The sequence below is a fragment of the Gossypium hirsutum genome, chromosome A02 (genome assembly GCF_007990345.1).
Source record: "Gossypium hirsutum isolate 1008001.06 chromosome A02, Gossypium_hirsutum_v2.1, whole genome shotgun sequence".
Lineage (NCBI taxonomy): Eukaryota > Viridiplantae > Streptophyta > Magnoliopsida > Malvales > Malvaceae > Gossypium > Gossypium hirsutum.
In genome coordinates, this window is record NC_053425.1 from 15896396 (window position 1) to 15922716 (window position 26321).

Sequence of the window (26321 nt, forward strand, 5' to 3'; positions counted from 1 at the left end):
AAGAAAACCCCAACTCCATAACTTGATCCTCTGACCAAGTTCAGTTTTCATTGTTCAATACAGAAACTGCTTATTTGCCCTTTTCCAATTACACTTTTATGGCTTAAACGCCTCAAAAGACAAGAAAAATTGCTTTTACTAATTGTTTATTATAATTTATATTAGTGACATATTGTGCACAAACGCAGTGAACTAATACTTTTTTAGAACATAAAAGATTTAATATCTAAATTTCTAAACCACTTCCATCCTCATCTTTTCCTTGAGAGCCTGCATGACCTCACATAATGGCCTATGAAACACATTCAATCCCCACGTCATCTCTGCTACTAAGTTCTCCGGGGTATCTGCGACTCTGTTCCCTTCTCTACACATTTGCACCATCCTCATAACCTAACCCTACTGTCTCAACCCTAAAATCATCCGGGTTAACACACATGAGGCCCATCAGTCGTTCGATTACACAACTGCTGCACCACTATTTTACTATCCATTTCTAGAATAACATGTCGACATCCAAGTAACTAGGCTTGCACCAGTCCGTCATAAGTGCCCCACAACCCCGCTTCCATCATCGAACAGGATCCAATATTTTGCCCCAACCCAATCAACCAAAAAGACATTATGATCACAGTAACTTTTACATTTAATTTTTAAACCAAAATAAAAGTTACTTTTTTAATAACGAAAGTAACTTTTTATGTTCGTTGTAAATTCATTGATGAATGTTGATATAACTCGCAAAAGTTACAAAAATTTATTTTTTCTATAACCCGTGTTTTTATTTTTTTATTTTTTATGTTTTTGTAAGACCTACAATAAAAATCTAAATATAATATAATAATTAAATTAAGCCAATTATTTTATATAAACATAATTAAATATAGTCCAACATAATCAAAAACATAATCCAAATATAAATACATAGTAACAATAAAAAAGAAGAAGCCCAACTTGCATATCCATGGCTTTGTTTATAGTCTCCCTCATGGCCTCTTTCATCCAGGAGCTTCTCCTATTCTTGCTTCAACAATGAATTTTCATGTCGCTCTTGTATAGCTTGCAAATTGGCGCAACTCCATTAACACTGGCAAAGAAAAATGTTCAACCAATCAATTTTATGTATAGCACCAACCTTTGTCATTGTTTATAAAAGCAATATCAGAGGAATAAATCCAAAGTTAACAGTAGCAAGAAAGTTTATGAAACCAAGAGAATGTCAACATCTAAAAATCACAAAATATAGTTTATAAAACACAAAATTAAGAAAGGTTCGAAGCAGACGTAACACCACAAGAAACATGTACCTCTGGATTCTAACAATGAACAAAAGCTTAACTCCTGGATCGACATAGAAACCTCCTTTCCACTTTGCCTCCCGCTTCAATTGAATCAACTCTTTTTAAATATCCTACTAAATAGCCCATGCATCCTATTGGAAGCAAAAGGTAAAATTTTCAAATGACTCATAATCAAAGAAAACAAGATTGGACAATGATTATTCAAGGATCATTACATTTGTAGGAAGGGTTTTCTCAAAGAGATTCTTTGATGGTGGTGACCATGATAGGACCGGATAACCTATACAACAACTTATGAGTTCCAATAACAAGAATGATTTCAACAGTTATAGGGATAAAATATCCTTCTGAAGTTCTTATTAATCCAAAGCAGTAAGTCTAAGCAGTTCTGACCTTATTCTGTTCAAGGTCCCTGCATTTAACTTGCTTATCATCACAAGCAGAGAACATATGTTCGTGTTTACTACTGACAGTGAGTTCTGTGAATAGAATATAAATATCGAATTATTTGGAATCCATGATTGAAAATCATCCACAGCATGGTTAACCCGTAAAAACTATTCACACCTTAGAAATTTCTCAAAACAAACCTCGTACCTGATCAATGTGTCCAGTCAGTGTAAGCTTTAGCCTTCCCCTTTCTACATCCCATATCTAGCATGCCAAAATCAAGACGACAAAAAGACAATAGTCATTCTCAAAAAGTAATGAATGGATTTTCAAATAAGCATCCATTTTATAAACTCACTCTTAGGTTTTGGAGACATACAAAAATAAAACATACTTGAAAAATATAAAATTAATAGAAAGTGATAATTTCATATCTTTAATAAAAATAAAAAGGGAGTTTAAAATTAAAAACTAAATTTAAAATTAAAACAAAATAAAAGGAGATTGTAAAATAAAATAAAAAAATTAATAGGGAAAAATTTTAGCCAAAGGTAAAATCATTGTTTGATTCATAGATTCAATCCTTGACGCAATGATAACTTCAATGCTTTTAATAAATTAGCTCTAGTTTCTGACTCAACACTGGACAACTAATTTCTACTTACTTGTTCGGTAACCAAGAGACAACTCATTTAAAATTACTTCACTAATGTAACGACCCAGTTTCTAATGGTGTCGAAAAATATGGTTTTGAGACCTCATTTCTATAAATTGAGACGGTAAATATTAAATAGTGATATTTATGAAGTTATATTATTTTCGAATTGAAAAATGATTAAGTAATTTAGTTGAAATTGTGAGAAACTGAAGCTTAGGGACTAGATTATTAAAGTTTAATTGCTATAGATTTTTAATTAGATTAAGGCTTGGGGACTTAAATAGTAATTATCCAAAAGACTAAAATGAAAAGAGAACAAATTAAAATGGATATTGGTGGATGATGATGATGTAATATGTCATTAGCTTAATTAATTAAATAGTTATGTTTAATTAATCATAATTAATTTAATTAATTAAATTTAGTTAACAAATAAATTAAGTATATACATTTTTAGCGGAAAAATATGATAGGAATCATCTTATTCAACCCCTTACGTCGTCTACCATTGAACAAACCTGCAAATTTCACATTTCACATGTTTTATGCTACCCGATAAACATCATAAAAGAACTCAAAATACTGGTACGCTTCACATCAGAGGCTCATTTGAGCTAATCACGTACAGAGGTTTCAGGTTACCCATCAGGGCTAAACTTTTATCGACACAATAAAGCCTAGCCCAGGTTGTATATACATGCAAGGTTACAAATCCAAGCTAAACCTTTAAAATGACATCAAATTACCAGTTCAAGCTAAACTTGTGCTACATGTATCTTTGAGTCCGCAACAAATGTCGGATCTCTAAATCATCAAGAAATAACATGAAACCATGTGTATACGTCTATAAAGTTCAACGGGACACTTTTTATAACAACTCATTTTTAGTGGTGTCAGAAACAGTGATTTCAGGACCACAATTCCGACAAGGGAGTAAATATTTTAATATTTATTTAATGTCTATAGGGTTGTTTTAAGGTAGTATTAGATTTTCATTAAGAAATTTTTGATGTTTAAATGGTTAATTAGGTAAAAGGACTAAATTGAAAAAGGTGAAAAAGTTGAGTTCTATTAGTTAAGTGGATTAAAAAGCTTTAATAAGATGAATTAATGGATTTATATGGTAAATATACCACATTTAAGATAGTGAATTGTGATGGACAGGTTTTTGTGTGATTTTACTAGTTTTTAAAGGCTAGTTTAGTAATTTAATAATTAATGTTATGTTAACAAAACAAGAGTGAAAATTTGGTCATCATCTTCCCTATTTTTGCTTAGAAAAAAAATCGAATAGCCATTAAAAGAGGGGAGAAAGCTTCAATTTTGAATTTTCCTCATGCATGGTATGTATTTGAGCCCCATTTTTATTGATTTTTATGTTTTTGAGCTCGTTTTAGCTTAATTGGTTGTCACGTAAAGTTCTTTTGTTAGTGATTTTTGACAAATTTAGGGTTAAAGATTAATTTGCTAAATGTGTAAGATTCTTTGGAATTTATGTGAAATTTTGGGTAAATATAGGCTAATTAGGTACCCTAGAAGAATCGGTTACCACATGTTCTCTAAGAAAAATAGTGAATTTGCAAGTTATGGTTATAAGGACTAAGTTGTGGAAAAATTAAAATAGAAGGGGTAATTTTGTAATTTCATGATTATATGAATTATATATTGAATTGAATAATTTGGTTATTTGAAGTACTTAATTGAATTAAATTATCTATTTAGATCAAGATAAACCACAACCGAACTTAAATCGAGGAAAGGTAAAAGCTTTGGATTAGTCTCCAACTCTACTTTTGTGACTATAGTTATTGAGGTAAGTTCGTATGAATTATAATATTATTAATAATAGTTTGACTGATTATCTGTTATATTATATTAGTATAAATTGAATTGAATATATAAATAGATTGACATTTTGAGTAACTGACGGATAAATAATCCCGTTTGAACATTAAGAATTCTTAGGATACGAATGACATGTCATTAGGGATTTCATGTTTCAAGTGTTGGTTTTGAATGTCCTACTGATGGCTGAGGTCCTGCATTTGTTACAGATTCTCCACAGTTCGTGTGAGCAGGCCCATTTCACAACTCATGTAAGTATTATTGAAAAGGAAATGTTACAGTTATATGGAAAGGCATACTATGTGTGAGCATTCCCGAGCATCCATCGTAATTCTAGATGGTTCAACGAGTAAGTAAAGATAAATGGTAAGGCATGTATTCAAATGGATAATTGTTCATAATCTTATGAAATGTAAATTTGATGAATGTAAATGAATTGAAGGGAACTAAATGATTATGTGATGAATGGTATGTACATGGAAATTTACTTATGATATAGTTGCACATATATGGATTATATATGAACTTGCTAACTTGTGAGTTTGATGGTGTATATAGGAGTTTATTTAGCTTATGAGCATGGTAATGATATTATGCGTATTATATAAGTTGAGCTTAAGAAGGGTAAGTTATGTTTGAATTTATACGGGCTTACTAAGCATTAGTTATTTACGTAGTTATTTTCCTTCGTTTCGTAGATTATCGAAAGCTCGAACGGTTGGAAGCTTGTTGGAGTTCTATCACACTATCCAACAAATATTTTTGAGTTATTTTGGCCAAGATTATAAATGGCATGTATAGGACTTTATATAACGATAGTTCTTGAATGTGTTAATGATAAATTTGGTATGAATATGCCTTTGGAGTATATATTTTGTTTGATGGATTTATAGTGTTTTGGCAAATTTATGTTCTTTGGTCACTTTTAAGCACTTTGTAATATATGGTCATTTTGGTATGTTTATTATGAAAAATTAATTATTTATAATTGATGTCATTAGGTAGCTAAATTAAGTATGTTTTATGCTTGAGATGTGGCATTAGAGCCTTGTTTTGATTGAAATTGTTTTGGTATAAATATGGTGCCTTTGAATGGCATATTGGTTAGGTGAAATAGGTTGATTGAATTGGTATGTTTATATGTGTTTGAAAGATGTTTAGGTCTATTGAATGTATGCACAAATAGAGTGGATGATTGGGCAAGTTTTGGTCTTAAAATGGCTTGTTTATAAGGTCAAATTATGAGCACGCGACCTGGGACACGGGTTGTCACACGGCACATACGACCGTGTCATTTTTTATTTCAGGTATGAGTATCACACGTTTGTGTATATCAAGTCAGTGAGTTACACGGTCTAGCACACGGCTTGCGACACGACCGTATGACACAAGTCAGAGAGTTATACGTTCTGGCACATGGTCTACAACGCGGCCATGCGACCTTACTCAATGAGTTACACGGTTTAAGGCACGGGCTGGGGACATGGCCATGTGTCCTATTGTTTGAATACCACACGGTCTGGACTATGTCTGTAACACCCCTCACCCATATTCAAAGCCGAAATAGGGTTACGGAGCATTACCGAACTTTTAACGCAAATAAACATTCATTTCACATATTTTTTTCAATTTCGTATAATCATCATACAACATCATTCAGATCGTCCCTAAAACGAGCCTACGATGCCCAAAACATGCTTTAGGAGTAGTTCGGGACTAAACTGATAGCTCAAGAAATTTTTACAAAACTTAGAAAAATTTTCAAACTACAGGGGACACACGCCTGTGTGTCTCACACGACCAACGAAACACCCATCTCACAAGCCGTGTGGACATTCGAAATGAGAGCACATGGCAGTGTCCCAACCTGTGTCCAACCCCGTGTAACTCCCTGACTTGGGTCACACGGCCAACACACACATCTGTGTGACTAGCCCGTGTGCCATAGAAATGGCCACACACGCCTGTGTGCTAGGTCATGTGCTAGGCCGTGCCAAACCTGTAAGGTATACTGACTTATGCCACACGACCAAGTCACACGCATGTGTGCTTGGCCATATAGGGCACACTGATATGATTTAATTCAACACCAGGAGACACACGGATGTGCAACCCAACCGTGTGTCACATACAGCTGAGACACACTCCCGTGTCTCTACCCGTTTAGACAAAAATAGGCTATTTACCAAGCCATTTTGCCACCCAATTTGCATATGCCTGCACCAAACCAAATGGCATAAAAATAGGCTTTCTATTAACTTCATTCAAACATACTTCATACCATTTCAATCCCAACCAATATTAAACATATCAATACCACAATATGCCATTCAATATCATACCAAAACTCATAATCTCAAATTATCAATGTGAACACTTCCAATTTTGCATTATTTAGCTTAATATCACAAACAGACCAAATTCAATTCTCAACCATTTAGTATCCCTAATTACCAAATACCAACAAGCATAACATATCCACCATTAAACACATAACTAAAGCCATATGCACATATGTATACACAACCAAACCAACCAAATTAAACCAACTCTCATGGCTATATACAAAACCAAAACCAAAACATTAACATTTACAAGCCATTTCAATGACTAAATTCATTACCAAACTATATATCAAAATGACCAAACTTCTATACATGCCATATACTCAAAATACTTAAGTTCAAAAGTACCAAAGTGATAGTAAGATAGTGTGATGAAGTCTCCGAAGATTCCTGAATCCTAGCTAGCTTTGATTTCACTATAAAACAGGGAAAAATAAACAATGTAAGTTATAAAGCTTAGTAAGTTCATACAGCAATAAACTTAACTTACCAAATATGCACAATTTAAGCAATTTATACATATCATAACATATCTCATTTTAAACCATCAACCTACTAAAATTTTCATTCACAAGGTTAGATATACATTCATAATTTTCTTCGATTCATGCCTGTATGGTTTATGTAAATACCTGTGCCACCTCGTATCAAATACACACTCATCCACATCATTCATTTACCCATTGAATTATTCAGAATACTATCGGATACTTTGGAATCTCGTACCCTAAGTGTTACATATATAGCTAAATCTATCTCAATCCCGTATCACATATAATGCTTGCACTAGAGCTATCAATGGGTCTCTTCGTACAAGCTGACGGTCATGACGAAGCTACACGGTGCTGCTCACACAATCTAACGAGTATCCGCAACACATGCTGGATAACTCAGCCACCGGTAAGACATACGGACCAGCACCCAAATCACATAACCCCTAATGACATGTCATTCGTGTCCTAATCTATTCCTAGGGTTCAACCGGGATTTCTCACTTGCCGAATCATCGTCGAACATGTCCGTAGAGTCGTACTCACAATTTATGCAATATCAAAGTATTGAAAATACAATTTTAACAAAGCTTATTACATAAGAACTTACCTCGAATGTAAAAACGATGAAACGAGTCGATTAGTCCAATGCTTTGTTCTTTCCCAATCTAAATTCGTATTTCACTTTTCTTGATCTAAATGTAACCAAAATCAACTTATTTAATTATCACTTTATTCAATTTAGTCCAAAATACACATTAAGGTAATTTTACATTTTTGCCCCTAACATTTCAAAATTTTTACAATTTAGTCCTTATCTCATATAATTACAAATTCATGCAATCCAACCAGAATCCATGCTAGCCGAATTTCAATTAGGTCCCTAGCAGTCCATATTTTTCATTTATCAATTTAACCACAAAATATCAACATTTCACAATTCAATCCCTAATTGAATATTTTACCAAAAATCACTTAACAAATGTTGTTTATATAACAAAAAGTCAAAAACCATACATTTTCTATCATCAAACATCAAAATAAATCTATATTCATCAATGGTAAAACCCTAAACCTTTAAAATTTTTGCAAATTAGTCGCTGGGTTAACTAGATTAAGCTGCAACGATTTCAAAAACATAGAAATCATTAAAAACGGGACAAAAATGAACTTACATGCTCAAGGAAACTAGGGCAAATGTTTCAAGCTCTTTAATAGTGTTTCAAACCCTTAATTTCGGTGGTGGAAGCTAATTTGAGAAGATGATACAATGTTTTTATTATTTTACTTAAGTTATTTTGTAAATTACTATTTTATCCTTTAATAAAAACATTATAAATCATTTACTTTATGTCTATAATTGTCCCCTCATGCTATTAATGGTCTAATTACAACATGAACCTTTCAAAATTTTAATTTCATATCTATTAAACCCCTTTAGCATATAGAACTCAAGTTTTACACTTTACGCGATTTAGTCCTTTTTATCAAATTAAACACTCAAACGATAAAATTTCTTAACGAAATTTTCACACAATTACGTTATCATGCTGTAAACATTAAAATAATAATAAAATAATTATTTCATCTTCAGATTTGTGGTCCCAAAACCACAGTTTTGATTTGACTAAAAACGGGCTCTTACAACTCTCCTCCTTAGGGATTTTCGTCCCCGAAAATCTTACCAGAAAAGATGTTAGGGTACTGTTTTCTCATAGCTTCCTCAGGTTCCCACGTATCTTCTTCGATTCCGTGACGTTGCCACAAAACTTTCACCAAAGCTATGCTTTTATTTCTCAATTCTTTAACCTCTTGAGCTAAAATTCTGATCGATTCTTTGTTGTACGACATATTAGGTTGAATTTCAATCTCTGACGGAGAAATTACGTGTGATGAATCTGATCTATATCTATGTAACACCGACACATGAAACACATCGTAAATCTTTTCTAACTCTGACAGCAAAGCTAACCAATATGCTACCGGCCTTATTCTTTCAATAATCTTATACGGCCTGATAAATTGGAGACTCAATTTGCCTTTTCAACCAAATCAAAGAATTTTATTCCAGGGGATACTGTCAGAAATACTTTGTCACCGAACTGAAATCCAATGTCTTTTTGTTTTAAATTCGCGTACGATTTCTATCGATCTGAAGATGCTTTCAAATTGTCGCGAATTACTTTCACTTTATCTTCAGTCTCTCGGATCAAATCAACCCCGTGAATCTTTTTCTCACTAAGTTCAGTCCAGTTTAACGGAGTTCGGCATTTACGACCATATAACGCTTCATACAGTGTCATCTTCATGCTCGATTGAAAACTATTATTATATGCGAATTCAACCAACGAAAAATATATCCCCCAATTGCCTTTAAATTCTAAAATACAACAACGAAGCATATCTTCGAGAATCTGAATTATTCTCTCAGACTGACCATCAGTTTGCGGATGAAATGAGATACTAAAATTCAACCTCATACCTAGAGCTTATTGCAATTTCTTCCAAAATCGCAACGTAAACCTCGAATCTCTATCCGAGATAATAGAAATTGGTACGTACCCCTTACAATCTAACGATCTCTGAAATGTACAACTGTAATAGCCCAAAATTGGGTCTAGTTGGAACAGAGGTTTCGGGACCACAAAATCTGAGATAAAAATAATTATTTTATGATTATTTTGAGGTCTATTATATGATTGCATGATTGTGTGAAAATTTCGTGAAGAAATTCTATGCATAAAGTGCTAAATTTGAAGTTAAGGACTAAATTGAATAAGTTATAAAACTTGCATTCTAGAAGTTTCTAGTATGGAATTGCTTTGAAATATTAATTAGGAGGACTTAAATAGCAATTTGACCAATTTATAAGTGATGGAAAAAAATTGGACATGGATGGAATTTTTGAAAGTTTAGTAAGGAAGGGCATTTTGGTCATTTGGTAATTAAAAGAAATAAAAAGGGAAAATAAAGCCAAAATTTACTCATATTTTTCATGGAGGACGAAATTAGCATGGGGGAAACCATGGCTAGGGTTTTCAAGCTTTCCAAGCTCAATAGTAAGTCCATTCTAACCCCGTTTTTCAAGTTCTTTACGTTTTTAGAATCCTGGTAATTTGATTAAGCTTATTCTAGCAATAATTTAAGCTAGGGTTCATATTTGGAAAAATACCCATAGGTGAAATGTGTTTATTTTGCTATTTTATGATAGAATATGAGGTTTTAAGTTATGTTAGACAACTTGTGCTACTCGGTTTTGAGTGAAAACGAGTAAAATGGCTCAATCGGTAAAAATACCTAATAGTCATAAGTATATGTTAGAGTGAGAATTTGATGTTGCCATAGAAGGTAAAAGTGATCAGCATGTCATAAAACATAAGAATAAGGGATGAAGTTTAATTCCTGAGCCTAGGGGCAAAAGTGTAAATATGCAAAAGTTTAGGGGCAAAATTGTAATTTTTCCAAAGTTTGAGTTAAAGACTTTTTTGAATAGTACATTAATTAAATAAGTAAAATATGATGTCTTAGATCTAGGAAAATGAGATTTGAACCTAGAATGAGAGAAAAATCGAAAATTGGGAAAGTTGGTAAAATGATCGTTTTAGTATCGAGGTAAGTTCATATGTATAATAAGCATTAATTTATGCATGTTTCAATGTAAAATTGATATATTTATTATAATTTTCGAGGTGTTGAAAGTATGTAAGTTGGTATGATAATAATACAACAATAATGTTGTAATTTATATTTGAAAGTTAAATTTAGTGAATTAATTGAATTATGTTAAATTAAATGATTATGATGCCAAGTTTATGAATTGATTTAAAAATATGTATATGGTACATGAAGTGCATTGAATTATCATACATAAATGTGATTTCTATGGTTATGGATATTATGGGAAATTGTAAGTTCATATGATTTTTAATAAGGCAATGTGTAATTTAATGTTACTGCCTTGATATTAAATGAGATGTAAGTTTATATGTAAGTAATACATCAATATTATTTGTATTATGATATTTTATAATAATATTGGAAATATGTTTGTGGATAATTACTTGATTGGTGAAATTGTTGGAAAAGAGAGAGAAATCCCGGTTGAACTTTCAGAAAGATTGGATGATACAGATAGTATGTAGCTAGGTCACATGTATGGTGCTGAGTGCACATCATGTGTACAAGAGAGCTACAAGACATTATGATGTAGCTAGGTCGCATGGGTGATACTATGTGTACACCATGTAGACAAGAGAGCTACGGGATATATGTAGCTCGGTCGCATGCGTGGCTCCAGGTGAAGGACACCATGTAGACAAGAGAGCTACGAGATAAATTGGCTAGGTCACATGAGTGGTACTGAGTGTTCACCATGTGTACAAGAGAGCCGAACTCTATGATGGGTGGAGCTATGTGCTGAAACCACCAAGTATCGAGGATTGATCCGAAGTGTTCAACGGGAGACTCTCTATGTATTGCTTTGTGAGTTTTGTGATGAATAAGTGCATGAACTTGGTTATGTGAATGATGTGTTCATTAAGTGACCAAGATGTGGTAAGGTTATAAACAAGTAAGTTATACACGAGGATGATTTTATGGTGACCTTGTGATCATGGGCCTATACTTGTGATGTATGAAATGTGGTGAAAATGATTTGTGATATGTATGTTAAAATGAGGTTAATACAAAGAAAGTGTGAAAGAGTGAATTATCAATAAAACTGTTTTGGACAGTAGCAGTGACGTGATTTTGAAAAATCATCAAAAATAGTAAAAATTGAATAAGAGACTGAATGAGATATTAAATTAAAGCTTAATGAGTCTATTTTCATATAAAAGAAACAGAGCAAGAAAAGGAGTTCTATATATTGATATATTTATATTTTTGTGAGACTGGTTCAGAATGATTACGTGATCCCCTGTTCTGACTTTGGACAATCACAAAAATTTGGATAAAAATAATTAGAGGCTTAAAATTATATTTTTAAAATCCCTAATGAGTCTATTTTCAATATAAATCAACAAGAACATTATCTGATTTCTGTATTCTGAGATAATTAATTTTTAGTGAAGAGAGTTCAGAACTGTCAGAATATGAAACAGGGGAAATTTTAATGAATAAACTGTACTAATTGGCTAAACTAAAAATTATGAAAATTTTATGGTGAAAAGATATGTGAGTCTAGTTTCAGGGGAAATTTACAGATCTTAATTTGGATCTCTGTAGCTCGAATTATAAATAAGTAAGTGACTATGACTTGTGTGGACAGTTTGATGTGAGCATTTATTAGTAAATTGTGAAATCGTACTTACAAGAATGTTATATACATTAAGGATGTGGAATGGAGAGGAGGAGGAGGAAAATAAATATATGTGGAATACATGGAAACTATGGTATATGAAATATTGATATAATGAAATAAATTATATGTGTTTATAAGAAAACGGAAAGAGAATGATATGTATCATGACATGTATATATATATATGACTAGTCTCAATGTAATGCTTGTAGGGTATGGAGTTGAATTAAAATGTTTTAGGCAAACATGTTATTTGCGCATCTGAATTTTGGTATTTTATAAAGATATGATCTAGTTTTAAATATGAATACTTGATGATTAAGCTAAAGATATTTGGTAAGATGATAATCTTGGTATAAATGTATAAGTGGTACTATAATAAACAAGGTAAAATGAGTATGAGAGACACATGTATGATGATATACAAATGCTATATTTGTGGTTTAATTGAGAATATTTAATCATAAAATGAATACCATGTTATATGCTTTTGATGTTGTATAAGTGTGTAAGAGATTAAGGTTGACCAAAGCTTGGAAAATAGCCTAGGTATATTCCACACAGGCAGAGACACGACCATGTGTCTCAGCCGTGTATGGAACATGACTTTGGGACACGGGCGTGTGGAGCCTTAAAGCATGAAATTTCTAAGATTTTCGTAAGTTCTCGGTTTAGTCCCAAACCATTTCTAAAGTATGTTTTGGGCTTCGTAGACTCAAATAAGGGACTATGTGTAAGTGAATGAACGTTTTGAAATATGAATGAAATTTTATGGCCCGTATTTTAGTTTAATGTTTGTATGTTTGTCTGGTAACGCCTCGTACCTTATCCCGGCCTCAGGTACGGATAAGGGCTGTTACAACAACTCAGCCAATTTATCAAGTGAATAGTTTGTACTCACCGGAATGAAATGCGCCGATTTCACCAGTCGATCAACGATAACCCAAATAGCATCTTTCTTTTTCGGAGACAGTGGCAAACCCAATACAAAATCCATCGTAACTCTATCCCATTTCCACTCTAGTATCATCACTGGTTGTAGCAATCCCGGAGGCACTTGATGTTCAGCTTTAACCTGTTGAAAAACCAAACATCTTGATATACACTTTGAAATGTCTCGTTTTATACTCGACCACCAATACAACTGTTTCAAATCATTGTACATTTTAGTACTTACCGGGTGAGGAGATAAACAACCATTGTGTACTTCATGCAGAATTTTCTGAATAAGCTCGAAATTCTTTAGTACACAAATTCTACCTCAGAACATTAAGCAATTTTCAGATCCGATCTGATAGTCTGAATCAGTAGTCGACTCATATTGCACTCTTTTAGCTTGCAATTCATTATCACACTTCAGAGCTTCACAAATTTGCTAAATAAAAACCGATTTAGCTTTTAACTCTACTAAAATTGAACCATCGTCAGACAAAGATAACTGTGTATTCATCATTCGTAAAGCAAATAATAATTTTCTACACAGTACATCCACGACTACATTCGCTTTCCCCGGATGATAATCGATAACTAACTCATAGTCTTTCAACAACTCCAGCCATCTTCGTTGTCGCAAGTTCAAATCTTTCTGAGTCATTATATACTTCAAGCTCTTGTGATCAGTAAAGATATGGCACTTTTCACCGTATAAATGATGTCGCCAAAGTTTCAATGCAAATACTATAGCGGCCACTTCTAAATCGCGCGTCAGATAATTCCTTTCATGCAGTTTTAATTGTCTGGAGACATAAGCTATAACTTTTCCTTCTTACATCAAAACACAACCCAAACCATTTAATGACGCGTCACTGAAGATCGCAAACTCTTTACCTGACTCAGTTTGAACCAAAACTAGTGCCTTAGTTAACAATACTTTCAACTGTTCAAAACTCTATTGACATTTCTCGGACCACTCGAATTTCATATCTTTCTGTAGCAATCTAGTCATCAGTGTAGCAATCATAAAAAATCCTCTGACAAAATATCGATAGTAACCAGCTAATCCCAAAAAGCTTCTAACTTCGGATACATTTCTTAGTGGTTTCCAATCAACAACTGCAGAAATCTAGCTCGGATCAACTTGTATGCTTTCAGCCGAAACAATATGTCCCAAAAATCCAACTTCTCGGAGCCAAAACTCACATTTGCTAAATTTAGCGAACAATTGCTTATCTTGCTTATCTCTCAAGGTTTGTAGCACAATTCTCAAATGCTTGGCATGCTTAGACTCATCTTGTGAATAGATCAGAATGTCGTCAATGAATACAACCACAAATCTGTCTAAATACGGTCTGAAAATTTGATTCATCAAGTCCATAGAAACTGTAGGAGCATTAGTTAATCCGAAAGGCAAACAAGAAATTCATAATGCCCGTACCTTATTCTGAACGTATTTTTCGGCATATCCGAATATTTCACTCTCAACTGATAATAACCAAATTTGAAATCAATCTTCTAGGCCATTGTTGCCCTTTTCAACTGATCGAAAAAATCATCGATTCTCGACAAAGGATACTTGTTTTTTATCGTAACCTTATTGAGCTGACAATAATCAATAGAAAGTCTCATTGATCCGTCTTTCTTCTTTACAAACAGCACTAGCGCACCCCAGGGCAAAAAACTAGGTAAGGCGAAACCTCTATCGGTTAACTCTTGCAACTAAGATTTCAACTCTTTCAATTCTGTTGGAGCCATTTTGTTCGGAGCTATAAATATCAGTGATGTTTCTAGCACTAATTCAATGGCAAACTCGACCTCTCTGATCAGTGTTAACCCCAGTAACTCTTCTAGAAACACATCCAGATATTCACATACTACTGGTATTAATTCAATCTTTGATTCAAACACTTTTGTATCCAGTAACCTTTTCTCACACATTTCTGAGCTGACATAGACGAAATCAAAATAGGCAATTCACTCGACTTATCTGATTCAATTCGAAATTTCACTATTCTGGCATTTTAATTCAATAGTCTTTCATTTACAATTCAAAACAGCATCATGTAGCGTCAACCAATCTATACCCAGAATTACATCAAACTCATCAAACAGTAAAAGCATTAGATTTTTTGAAAAATAATAACCCCGAATTATCAAAGGACAACTCTTGCAAACTTTATCAACTAAAACATATTTACCTAAGGGGTTCGACACTTTAATCACAAATTCGATAGACCTAATAGGCAAACTCTTAATAGACACCAAATTCATACAAATATATGAATAAGTCGACCTAGGATCAATCAATGCAATAACATTAGTGTCATAGAGAGAAAATGTATCAGTGATAACATCAGGTGATGGCGCATCTTCACCAGCGCGAATCGCGTAAGCTCTAGCAGGTGCTCTGGGCTCAGATCTCACAGCAAAGTTTTTTGTCATTCCTCTACTACTAGTCACATTCCCTGCATTTCTTGGTGGCCTCCCTCTAGTAGCAATGTTGCTCGATCTTGCATTCTGGAATTTATCTTTCTCCGCTAACTTCAGGAAATCTCGAATAAAATGATCTTACAAGCCACATTTAAAACAATCTCTATTATTCATCTATCACTCACCAAAATGTCGTCAACCACACTGTTGATACTCGGGTTTATTATTTCTCATGTTGCCAACACTCGATACCAATGTAGCTTGTGTTTTAGGACTTGAATATTACTTTCCACGATCTCTGTTTGGATACCCGATTGAAGTATTCGAACGAGTGTACGAATCTCTTGATTTCTTTAATGAAGACTGATATGGTTTATTTGTCGATCTTTTTCTCGAATCTCTAGTTTCGAAATTTGCCTTTCTCTTTTCTTTGCCAAGTTCTTCGGCTTTACAGGCTCTGTCAACTAGCACCACAAATTCTTTCAATTCTAAAATCTCGACCAACAGTTTGATGTCTTCATTGAATCCATTTTCGAATCTTTTACACATAGTGGCTTCAGTGGAAATACATTCTCGAGCATACTTACTGAGTCTAACAAACTCTCACTCATATTCAGTCACAGATATACGGCCCTGTTTAAGCTCCAGAAACTCTTTGCGCTTCTGATCAATAAACCGTTGATTGATGTATTCTTTCTGAATTTAGCTTGAAAGAATTCCCAAGTGACCCTTTCTCTCGGCACCACTGATACTAGAGTATTCCACCACTGATACGCTGTGTCTTTCAGAAATGATACGGCACATTTTAAACACTCAACCGGTGTGCAAGAAAGCTCATCAAATACCCAAATCGTATTTTCAAGCCAAAACTCGACTATCTTAAAATTGTCATCAAAAGTAGCTCTAAACTATTTAGCTCTGTATTTCCGGATCTTATCAATTGGTGACTTATTTAATCGTAGAAGTTCCACACCTTGAAGAGCTACGAGAACTGGTTGGGGATTAGGTGGGTGTGGAGGTTGTTGAGCAGCCAGATTTGTTTGAATAAACTCCGTAAACCACTCATTCATCATCTGGAAGAAGGCTTCTTTAGCCTATCATCTCTAGCTACCCGATATGGGTCTCGACTCAGATTGTGCTACTCCATGAATGGAGGCAGATGCGTTACTTTCAACATCATCAGCTACAGCTCGATTGGGATCCATTTACTATACGAAAACATGATTTAAACTGTAAGGCGATATCACACTATCATAGGTTATATATGGCATATATAGTTAGACTCTCACATATGCTACGTTAGTCTGAGAATCGACTAAATCGTAGCTTTGATACCAATAAATATAACACCCCTATCATGTATTCAACGTCAGAATAAGGTTACGGAGCATTACTAGACTTATAATGCAAATAAACATACATTTCACATATATTTTTCAATTTCATATAATCATCATACAACATCATTCACATCATCCCTAAAACGAGCCTATGAGGCCCACGCTTTAGGAGTAGTTCGGGACTAAATCGATAGCTCAAGAAACTTTTACAAAACCTTAGAAAGTTTTTCAAAAAACATGGGACACACGCCTATGTGGCCCAGCCGTATGTCTCACACGGCCAAAGACACGCTCATGTCACAGGCCATGTGGGTATTCGAAAAGGAAGTACATGGCCATGTTCCAACCCGTGTAACTATCTAACTTGGGTTACACAGCCAACACACACACACCTGTGTGACTAGACCGTGTGCCCTAAAAATGACCACACACGCCTGTGTACTAGGCCGTGCCAAACCTGTAGGGTATACTAACTTATGCCACACGGCTAAGTCACACGCCCATTTGCTAGGACCTATGCGGCATACTGACTTGATTTAATTCAACACCAAGGGACATACGGTCATGCAACCCAACCGTGTGTCACCCACGGCTGAGACACACGCCGTGTCTCTACTCATGTGGAAAAAAATAGGCTATTTACCAAGCCATTTTGCCACCCAATTTGCATATACTTACACCAAACCAAATGGCATAAAAATAGGCATTCTATTAACTTAATTCAAACATAATTCATACCACTTCAATACCAACCAATACTAAACATATCAATACCACAATATGCCATTCAATATCATACCAAAACTCATAATCTCAAATTATCAATGTGAACACTTCCAATTTTGCATCATTTAGCTTAATATCACAAACATACCAAATTCAATTCTCAACCATTTAGTAACCCTAATTACCAAATACCAACAAGCATAACATATCCACCATTAAACACATAACCAAAGCCATATGCACATATGCACATATGTATACACAACTAAACCAACCAAATTAAGCCACATCTCATGGATATATACAAAACCCAAACATTAACATTTACAAGCCATTTCAAATGACTAAATTCATTACCAAACTATATTATACATGCCATATACTCAAAATACTTAAGTTTAAAAGTACCAAAATGATAGTAGGATAGTGTGATGAAGTCTCTGACGATTCCTGCATTCGAGCTAGCATTGATTTCATTATAAAATATGGAAAAATAAATAATATAAGCTATAAAGCTTAGCAAGTTCGTACAACAATAAAATTAAATTACCAAATATGCACAATTTAAGCAATTTATACATATCATAACATATCTCATTTTAAACCATCAACCTACCAAAATTTTCGTTCACAAGGTTAGATATACATTTCACAATTTTCTTCAATTTAGTGCTTGTATAGTTTATGTACATACCTGTGCCGCCTCGTATCAAATACACACTCATCCACATCATTTATTTACCCGTTGAATCAATCGGAATAATAGCAAATACTCAGGAATCTTGCACCCTAAGTGCTACATATATAGCCAAAGCTATCTCAATCTCGTATCACATAAAATGCTTACACTAGAGCTATCAACGGGTCCACTCACACAAGCTGACGGTCATGACGAAGCTACACGGTGCTGCTCACACAATCTAACGAGTATCCGCAACACTTGCCGGATAACTCAGCTACCGATAAGACGTATAGACGAACACCCAAATCACATATCCCCTGATGACATGTCATTCGTATCCTAATCTATTCCTAAGGTTCAACCAGGATTTTTCACTTGCCGAATCATCTTCGAACATGTCCGTAGAGTCGTATTCACAATTTATGCAATATCAAAGTATTTAAAATACAATTTTAACAAAGCTTATTACATACGAACTTACCTCGAATGTCAAAACGATGAAACGAGTCGATTAGTCCAATGCTTTGTTCTTTCCCTGATCTAAATTCGTATTTCACTTTTCTTGATCTAAATGTAACCAAAATTAACTTATTTAATTATCACTTTATTCAATTTAGTCCAAAATACACATTAAGGCAATTTTACATTTTTGCCCCTAACATTTCAACATTTTTACAATTTAGTCATTATCTCATAAAATTACAAATTCATGCAATCCAACAGAATCCATGCTAGCCGAATTTCAATTAGGTCCCTAGCAGTCCATATTTTTTATTTATTTCACAATTTAACCATAAAATATCAACATTTCAAAATTTAATCCCTAATTGAATATTTTACCAAAAATCACTTAACAAATGTTGTTTATATAACAAAAAGTCAAAAACCATACATTTTCTATCATCAAACATCAAAATAAATTTATATTCATCAATGGTAAAACCCTAAACCTTTAATTTGTTTTGCAAATTAGTCCCTAGGTTAAGTAGATTAAGCTGCAACGATCTCAAAAACATAGAAATCATTAAAAACGGGACAAAAATGAACTTACATGCTCAAGGAAACGAGACCGAATGTTTCAAGCTCTTTAATGGTGTTTCAAACCCTTAATTTCGGTGGTGGAAGCTAATTTAAGAAGATGATACAATGTTTTTATTATTTTACTTAAGTTCTTTTATAAATTGCTATTTTCTCCTTTAATAAAAACATTATAAATCATTTACTTTATGTCTATAATTGTCCACTCATGCTATTAATGGTCTAATTACAACATAAACCCTTCAAACATTTAATTTCATATCTATTAAACCCCTTTAGCATATAGAACTCAAGTTTTACACTTAACGCGATTTAGTCCTTTTTGTCAAATTAAACACTAAAACGATAAAATTTTTTAACAAAATTTTGACACAATTATGTTATCATGCTGTTAACATTAAAATAATAATAAAATAATTATTTTGACTTCAAATTTATGGTCCCGAAATTACTGTTCTGATTTGACTAAAAATAGGCTATTACAATGTCACACGGCCTGGCCATAGGGTCGTGTGACCCTGTTTTCAAAATTTTCAATTTTTTCCAAAATTTTCTAATTTGTTTTAAATTAGTCCAGTATTGTTCCCGAACTATCCCTGGGGCCACGAAGGCTCAATTTAATGCCTAAATGTGTATGTTTGCTAGGTTTGTAATGAGTTTTTGGTAATTAATATTGAATAGAATTATTAATCTATTTTGAAGTTAATTGTTCTAATTTTTACAATAATGCTCCAAAATCCTAATCTGGCGAAGAAGACGGGTTAGTGGTGTTACACTTTCATTCAGTAATTTCATTCATATTCTTTTGTAACATAATACAATAATTCTCGTAAAAAATTTTAACAAACTAAATCTAAATCATCAAATTTTCAATCATACGATTTAAGAACAAAAAGGAAAGAAAGTTTAATAATGTTCATTTGTATGAACTTACTTGGTGGAATGGTAACACACCACAATAGAATCTACTTAATAACTTTTCATTTCCCACGATCTTCTCTTGGCGAATTTAAATATTAATCTATAATATAATTTTAATTCAATTTTTTATTAACTAACATCATTCATCAGCTTATGAAACACATAAGTCAGATCATTTCCATCACTCCAGCATTCCCTTAAACCTAACATTTAAACAGTTAAGCTCCTTATAGCCATATTTCGAAATGTCTTCATTCTAGTTGTTATTCGACTAACAAATCCTCATTTTACCAAGTAAACCCCTTTTCTATAGCTTTTCATGTAATCTAAACATTTAACACCACAATTTCAAGCATTCAACAATGGTACTCTCAAGAAATCTTTAACAATTTTGGAAACAAACACCACTATTAGCTAGATTGAAGCACTACAAATTCAAAAAAATCAAATTTAAGAAAAACAGACTTGAATTAACCTACCATGCAATAGCACAAAGCTTGGCCAAGTTTTCCTTACTTAACAAATAAGAAAAACAATGATGGAGAGGGTGAAAAAAGAAAAATAATCTGCCTCTTTCCATCATGTAACACCCCTAACCTATATCCCTCGCCGGATTAGGGTTAAAGGTATTACCAGACAAATCAGAACATTTAACTTTCATTTCATAAACCTCAAAGCATCAGTGATCAACACACTATAGATTCCCTTATATAGGTCATCGAGACCATAAACATGCATTAGAAAAAGGTCGGGACTAAACGAAACACATACAAAATTTTTCCAAAACTTAAACATTTTTCAAACTCACATGTCCGTGTGAATAGGCCGTATACCTCACAGAGCATTAGACACTCCCGTGTGTCTAGGCCGTGTCAAAATAGGGCATACATACTGACTTACTCATACGCCCATAAGACACGCCCGTGTGCTTTGGCCGTGGTAGAGTCTGACTTGAGCCACACAGCTAGCCACACGCCCGTGTGCCTTGGCCATGCTCAAACCTGACTTACAATTGTAGGGTACCCCAGGGGACACACAGCTGTACAACATGACCGTGTGTCGCATAGGCTGAGACACACGCCCGTGTCTCTGTCCGTGTGGACAAAATAAGCCATTAGAAAAGCCAATTTGCCACTCATTTAAATCAAATCTACAAGCAATAAAAATCACAACATTTCTTAACGAATTCACATCCAATTCACAAACAAAACTTTAACCATTCATGTTATATCATTGCCAACCAATTCCATGCTTAATAACCTGACTATTTTATGCCAAAACATAAGACAAAAACATCTCAAAACATATGGTTTATAAACCTTAATACATACCACTCAATCTCATACTATGAACTTACCAAATACTTACTAGATTGACCATTTATTTTGGCCAAACAAGAACATGTCATAAACATAACTTCATCATATAACTTATACCACAACTCATTCATAAACATATCCATAATCAAGCCAAATCACATGGCTAGATATATATATACATTTCAAAACATATTCAAAGTACTTCTAGCCTATACATGTCATACTCCATTATTTACATTTCCAAAATGTACCGAAATGAAGTTCGATAGTGCGGTGATGGTCCACAATGATCCCCGAGCTTCCAATAGCTACGATATCTGCAATACAGTTAAAAGACACACAGAGTAAGCTTATAAAAGCTTAGTAAGCCATATACAAATAAACTTAACACATTAACATAATTCATTATCAAATTACATATACTTCAATTCATAAACTATTACAACTTCCATGTTCACGTATATTTCATATCTTCCAATTTCCATGGCACATATAGCATAATTTCTCATGCTTTTACCACATATCATCTTTTGTTCATTAAAGAATACATACTTACCTTTCACTATCAAATGTGATACTCATTTCGAACGTACTTGAATCGGATATGTATTTCACAAGTCATTTATTTTTCGGAATGCCCATTTGAACCATTTGGAAATGTAAGGATACGCAGAAAGCTCAGGAAGCATATACAATGCCAACGTGCCAAACGTAGTCTTACATGCAATCAAACATCGATGCCACTGTCCTAGATAGGGTCTTACACGAAATCAAATACGATGCCGATGTCCCAGACAAGGTCTTACACGTAAAACAGAAGTCGATGCCAAAGTTCATGACATATGTATCCTAACTATTCCTAAGGTTCATACGGGCCTTTTCGGACGTTGAAAATTTGTTGATACTTTCTCGGATGTCTCGTATTCAAAGCATAAAGCCATTCATCCTAGTTAAGTAACATAGAATCATAATTAAATCAATTCAAGTGCATTTATTTGTATATAGACTTACCTCGTACATATTCGGATGAATGAAATTGGTTACTCGACAACTTTCGACTTTCCTCGATCTAACTCCGCATTCTTTAATTCTTGATCTAACTAAATTCAAATTTAACTTATTCAAACACAAATTCATTCAAAACAATCCATAGATATATATTTAGGGCAATTTGCAAACTAGCCCTCACATTTTCATAATTTGACACTTTAGTCCCTAATTCACAAAATCACAAAATGCACATAATTTGCATATACACATGCTTAGCCGAATTCTCCTAGCACTCATACAAGTCCATACATTTCATTTGTTTCAAATTTTAGTCCCTCAAAATAATATTTTTACAATTTATCCCATTTTACTCAAAATCATCAAAAATCCAAAGACAAAATATATAAACCCAACATCAAACTTTCATATTTCATCATATAACAACATAAAGCTCATGAATTCATCCATTTTCCATTTCAAAATCATCATTAAAATTAGAAATTGAAGCATGGGCTTGATAGTATACGAAGCAACAATTACAAAAACGTAAAAATTATCAAAAATCGAAGCAAAAACATACCTAAAACAAAGCTTGCAAGTGCCGAACCCTATCAAAGCTTTTCTCTTTTCTTTTATTTTTATTTTCGGCAATGAAGAACACCAAATGACTTATTTTCATGTTTTGTTTTATTTTAATTACTATAATAAACATTTTACAATTTTATCCATGAATTATAACACTAATAAATCATGCATATCAAGGTCATATATGTCTATTAACCATGTAAATGGTATAATAACCACATAAGGACCTCTCAAATAATAAGCCAAATCAAATAGGCACTTTTAACAAACAACAGACAACTTTTATATTTTATGTGATTAGGTCCTTTTTCAAAATTAAGTACACAAACATTCAAATTTTCATACGAGACTTTCACACATGCTCATTAACATATCATAAACACGGAAAATAATATTTAAAATATTTTTTGCCTCGGATTTGTGGTCCCAAAACCACTATTCCAACTAGGGTCAAAACCGGACTGTTACAATTCTCCCCCTTAGAGATTTTTGTCCCCGAAAATCTTACCGTTAAACAGATTCAGATATTGTCATCTTATAGCATCTTCAGGCTCCTACGTGGCCTCTGCAATACCATGTCGATGCCACATCACTTTTACTAACAGAATTTTCTTATTTTGTATCTCTTTAACCTCTTGAGCTAAGATATGGATTGACTTTTCTTCGTAAGTCATATCAGACTAAATTTCAATTTCAGCGGGGAAATCACATGCGACGGATCAGATCTGTATAGTCAAAGCATCGATATGTGAAACACATCATGAATCTTTTCTAACTCTGGTGGTAACAGCAATTTATATGCTATCGACCCAATACGCTCGGTAATTTCATACGGCCCAATGAACTCAGGCTCAATTTGTCTTTTCTACCGAAACAAAGTAATTTCTTCCACAGAGACACCTTCAATAACACTCTGTAGTCGATCTCAAACTCAATATCTTTTCTTTTCAGATCTGTATAAGATTTCTGACGATCAGAAGCTGCTTTCAAACTATCTCGGATCACTTTTACTTTCTGTTCGGTTTCTTTTACCAAATCAATTCTGTGAATCTTATTTTCACTGAGCTCAGTCCAATACAAAGGTGTACGACATTTACAACCATATAAAGCTTCGTATGGTGCCATTTTAATACTCAATTGAAACCTATTATTATAAGCGAATTCAATCAAAGGCAAATACTGTTCCCACGTACCTTCAAACTCGAGAATGCGACATCTCAACATATCCTCAAGTATTTGAATGATTCGCTCAGACTGACCATCTGTTTGCGGATGGAAAGCAGTGCTAAAATGTAATTTAGTACCTAGCGCATCTTGCAGTTTCTTCCAAAACTGTGATGTAAATCTCGGATCTCTATCCAAAATAATAGAAATAGGCACAGTGTGCAATCTCACAATCTGAGAAACATATAACTCAGCAAGCTTGTCAAGCGAATAATCTGTACGAACCAGAACAAAGTGAGCTAATTTAGTCAATCTATCCACAATAACCTAGATTGTATTTTTCTTACTCGGTGTCAACGGTAGACCAAATACAAAATCCATTGTGACTTTGTCCCACTTCTACTCAGGTATCATGATCGATTGAAGCAACCCAAAAGGTACCTGATGCTTGGATTTTATTTGCTGACAGACTAAACATTTTGAAACAAAGTCAGAAATATCTCGTTTCATACCTTGCCACCAATAAAGCTATTTTAGATCATTCTACATTTTCGTACTACCCGGGTGAACAGATAATCAACTGTTACGAGCTTCATTCAAAATCATCTAAATTAACTCCGGATTTCTTGGAACACAAATTCTATCTCAAAATCTCAGATAATCATCTTTATCAACTCTTAATTCTGAATCAGACTCTATATTACACTAAGCTCGTTTAGCTAAAATCTCATTATCAATTTTCTGAGCTTCAATAATCTGCTGTAAGAACAAAGAACAAAACCAAACGAGCATTCATTGCACGCAAAGCAAACAATGAATTTCGACTCAAGGCATCAGCAACAACATTTGTTTTTCCCGGATGATAATCTATTACAAGTTCATAGTCTTTAAGCAATTCAAGCCACCTTCTCTGTCGTAGATTCAAATCTTTCTGAGTCATTAGATACTTCAAACTCTTATGATCAGAATATACGTGACATCTCTCACCGAACAGGTAATGACGCCAAATCTTTAGAGCAAACACAATCGCAGCTAACTCAAGATCGTCTGTCGGATAGTTCTTTTCATGCGGCTTTAACTGTCTTGAAGCATAAGCAATGACTTTGCCTTCTTGCATCAAAATACATCCTAGTCCAATCAACAAAGCATCACTGTAGATCACAAATTCTTTACCCGATTCAGGTTGTACCAATACCGGAGCTTCAGTCAACAAAGTTTTCAACTGATCAAAACTGTTCTGACACTTTTCAGACCATTCAAACTTCACATCTTTCTAAAGTAGCTTCGTTAACGGAGTTACAATCATAGAAAAGCCTTTTACGAACCTTTTGTAATAACCGACAAGTCTCAAAAAACTACGGACTTTAGAGATATTCCTCGGAGGTTTCCAATCCAAAATAGTCAAAATCTTGCTCGGATCAACTCGAATACTAGATGCTGATATAATATGACCCAGAAAACCAACTTCTCGCAACCAGAATTCACATTTACTGAACTTTGCATATAACTGTTTATCTTGTCGAATCTGTAGCACTGATCTCAAATGCTTGGCATGTTCGAATTCATCATGTGAATAAATTATGTCATCAATGAATACAACAACAAATTGATCTAGATACGGTATAAAAATTCTATTCATCAAATCCATAAAGATAGCAGGTGTGTTAGTTAATCTGAAAGGCATAACTAAGAATTCATAATGGCCATACCTCGTTCTGAAAGCAGTTTTCGGAATGACTGAATCTTTCACTCGTAACTGATAATAGCCTGATCTCAAATCTATCTTCGAAAACACAGAAGCTCATTTCAATTGATCAAATAGATCGTCAATTCGGGCCGAAGGATACTTATTCTTAATA

At 33.7% G+C, this 26321-nt stretch overlaps 1 protein-coding gene across 1 annotated transcript; it reads right to left on the bottom strand.

Annotated features, from left to right (window-relative positions):
• Nucleotides 1-1679: 1679 nt before the first annotated feature.
• Nucleotides 1680-16246, bottom strand: LOC121211104 (pre-mRNA-splicing factor prp46-like). The gene is made up of 6 exons (XM_041083394.1): nt 16115-16246; nt 15620-15808; nt 13509-13571; nt 13233-13406; nt 1892-1955; nt 1680-1780 (listed from the first exon to the last, which is right to left on the bottom strand). Exons 1-6 carry the CDS (start codon nt 16244-16246, stop codon nt 1680-1682), a joined length of 723 nt encoding a protein of 240 aa, XP_040939328.1.
• Between the last annotated feature and the right edge of the window lie 10075 nt (nt 16247-26321).

Bases quoted from the DNA above. Each gene is read 5' to 3' on its own strand.
- LOC121211104 (XM_041083394.1), bottom strand. From the start codon at position 16,246: ATGTGTAAAAGATTCGAAAATGGATTCAATGAAGACATCAAACTGTTG. The intron at 15,809-16,114 runs GCAAATTTCGAA...GATTTCCTGAAG, and splicing joins TTGGCAAAGAAAAGAGAAAG to TTAGCGGAGAAAGATAAATT. The intron at 1,781-1,891 runs GTTTGTTTTGAG...TTCTATTCACAG, and splicing joins ACACATTGATCAGGTACGAG to AACTCACTGTCAGTAGTAAA.